This window comes from Orcinus orca, chromosome 11 (genome assembly GCF_937001465.1).
Source record: "Orcinus orca chromosome 11, mOrcOrc1.1, whole genome shotgun sequence".
In the NCBI taxonomy this organism is placed as follows: Eukaryota; Metazoa; Chordata; class Mammalia; order Artiodactyla; family Delphinidae; genus Orcinus; species Orcinus orca.
The window spans coordinates 30,268,284-30,270,299 of NC_064569.1; the positions used below are offsets into that span (position 1 = coordinate 30,268,284).

The window sequence follows — 2,016 nt, forward strand, 5'->3', positions numbered from 1 at the left end:
GAGCACAAGATAATGAAAATTCTCTCGGAGTAGTGCTTCCGGCCAATCGGACATGCTAAGGCATAACCTTGCAGTGCTTCCTCTAAGCAATAGGGTGCCAGAAAAAAAATTCAGTAGTCCGAGGTTGCCCAGATGTACCGTACGGACGAACCTGAATTTTCTATCCGTGAGATTGTGAAGAAGGAAAAATAAATCTCTGTCCGTTTTGTTGTGGCACCTCGAACTGCAGAAGTTATGGCTGTAATGTGTGGATAACATTGTAATATGCAGAAGTCTACAAATTCTGATACCTCTGTGGAAACACTGAATCCCACCCGCCAAGGCACTGGAGCTGTGCAAATGAGAATCAAAAATGCCAGCAGCCATCACAGCAGGCTGAGCCAAAGTAAATCCATGATCCTCACCGATGTTGGGAAGGTCACTGAACCTGTATCCCGGCACAGAAGGAATCATTCACAGCATGTCTTGAAAGATGTCATTCCTCCACTGGAACAACTGATGGTTGAAAAAGAAGGTTATCTTCAAAAAGCTAAAATTGCAGATGGAGGAAAGAAACTAAGGAAAAACTGGTCTACTTCCTGGATTGTTCTTTCTAGTCGAAAAATTGAATTTTACAAAGAATCCAAGCAGCAGGCTCTGTCTAATATGAAAACTGGGCACAAACCAGAAAGTGTGGATTTGTGTGGGGCATATATTGAATGGGCCAAAGAAAAATCAAGCAGAAAGAATGTCTTTCAGGATAATCTGAATTATCTGTGATTTTAAGTAATCGTAATGGAATCTCAAGGATGGCATTTTTTTCTATGCTTCTACTACCTGTCATTTCAATTCTGATCTTCTGGGAAATGCAAGAAACTCCAGATTTTTTTGATATGGAGATTTACTAACATCTTCCAAATAAGGCAATGGGAAAAAGTAAATCAAATCAGAGGATATACTGTTCCATACAAATTGCTTCCTGACTATGATGTTTACATGGATAGTGTTTTTAATTGTAACTTCTCCTAAAATTGGAACACCTAAAACATCATTTCTTAAAACGTAGCTTCAGGTAGTAAAACTATCAAAACTTTGCTTGTAAGAGAAATTTGGGTACCGGAAGGAATGAACTAACTCTCAACATATTCTGAACAACACATGCAAATATAAAGTGTCAGAGGACTCTGAGGACCTGTTGAGTTAGACTTTTCAGCATGTCCAGTATGCCTTTTATAAGGGGAAATCGAAAGAAGGGAGTGGGGAGCTTCAACTACCATGGCTTTGTGCTTTGATTTGCTTGATACTGCCTGAAGTTGTTCAGAAGAAACTTGAGGATTGCCTTTGTATTTGCTCATCCAGTCAACACTTTGGAAAGCTAACCCATGAAAATATTCATTCTGAACTCCTCAGAAATTTAGATCGATTTGAGTGAGAGGATAAAGGAACTGCTGAAAGCATCAACTATTGTCGAAACAAGATCAATTCATCAAAGTCTATTTAAGAGGTATGGAAGTCCACCACCCTCTCCAAGAAGTCTTCATTTCCTGTCTTCTCTTCAGTAGCAGTAATTCTGACCAGTTCCTTAGGATGAATGCATGTGTGTGGCATATATTAATTTCTCTTCATTCTTAAAGATGGAAATGATACAATCATCTGGCTTGTAATTTTCCAAAATGTTTTAGTTTGTTAGGTTGAAATGAGGTGATGGTCACTTTGAGGATGAAAATATCTGCTGAGGCCAGTTGGTGCATTCTACTTTTTAAAACATTTCTGCTTACCTAAAGAACTAGATTTTTATATAAATCTCTTGATGAATAATAAATATTATTTTATTGGTCTGATGAAAAAAAAAATTCTCTCGACCGGCATCTTTTACTACTTTTAATCTGTTAACAGACCCTGAGTGTCTCAGATGAAAGGTACTGTAGCAGGAATTGCCATCGTTAACAGCATTCCATACAGGGAACTCTTGATTGTTCCAATTTCTCAAATATTTGGACATTTTGACTGCCTCTATAACATCTCTAGGGTGTGTGA

The 2,016-nt window shown here is 38.1% G+C and overlaps 1 protein-coding gene across 1 annotated transcript; it reads left to right on the forward strand.

Annotated features, from left to right (window-relative positions):
- Positions 1 to 255: 255 nt before the first annotated feature.
- On the forward strand, positions 256 to 774 carry LOC101276057 (rho GTPase-activating protein 15-like). The gene has a single exon (XM_033412357.2). The coding sequence runs from the start codon at positions 265 to 267 to the stop codon at positions 757 to 759; it is 495 nt and encodes a 164-aa protein (XP_033268248.2). The 5' UTR covers positions 256 to 264; the 3' UTR covers positions 760 to 774.
- The last annotated feature ends 1,242 nt before the right edge of the window (positions 775 to 2,016 follow it).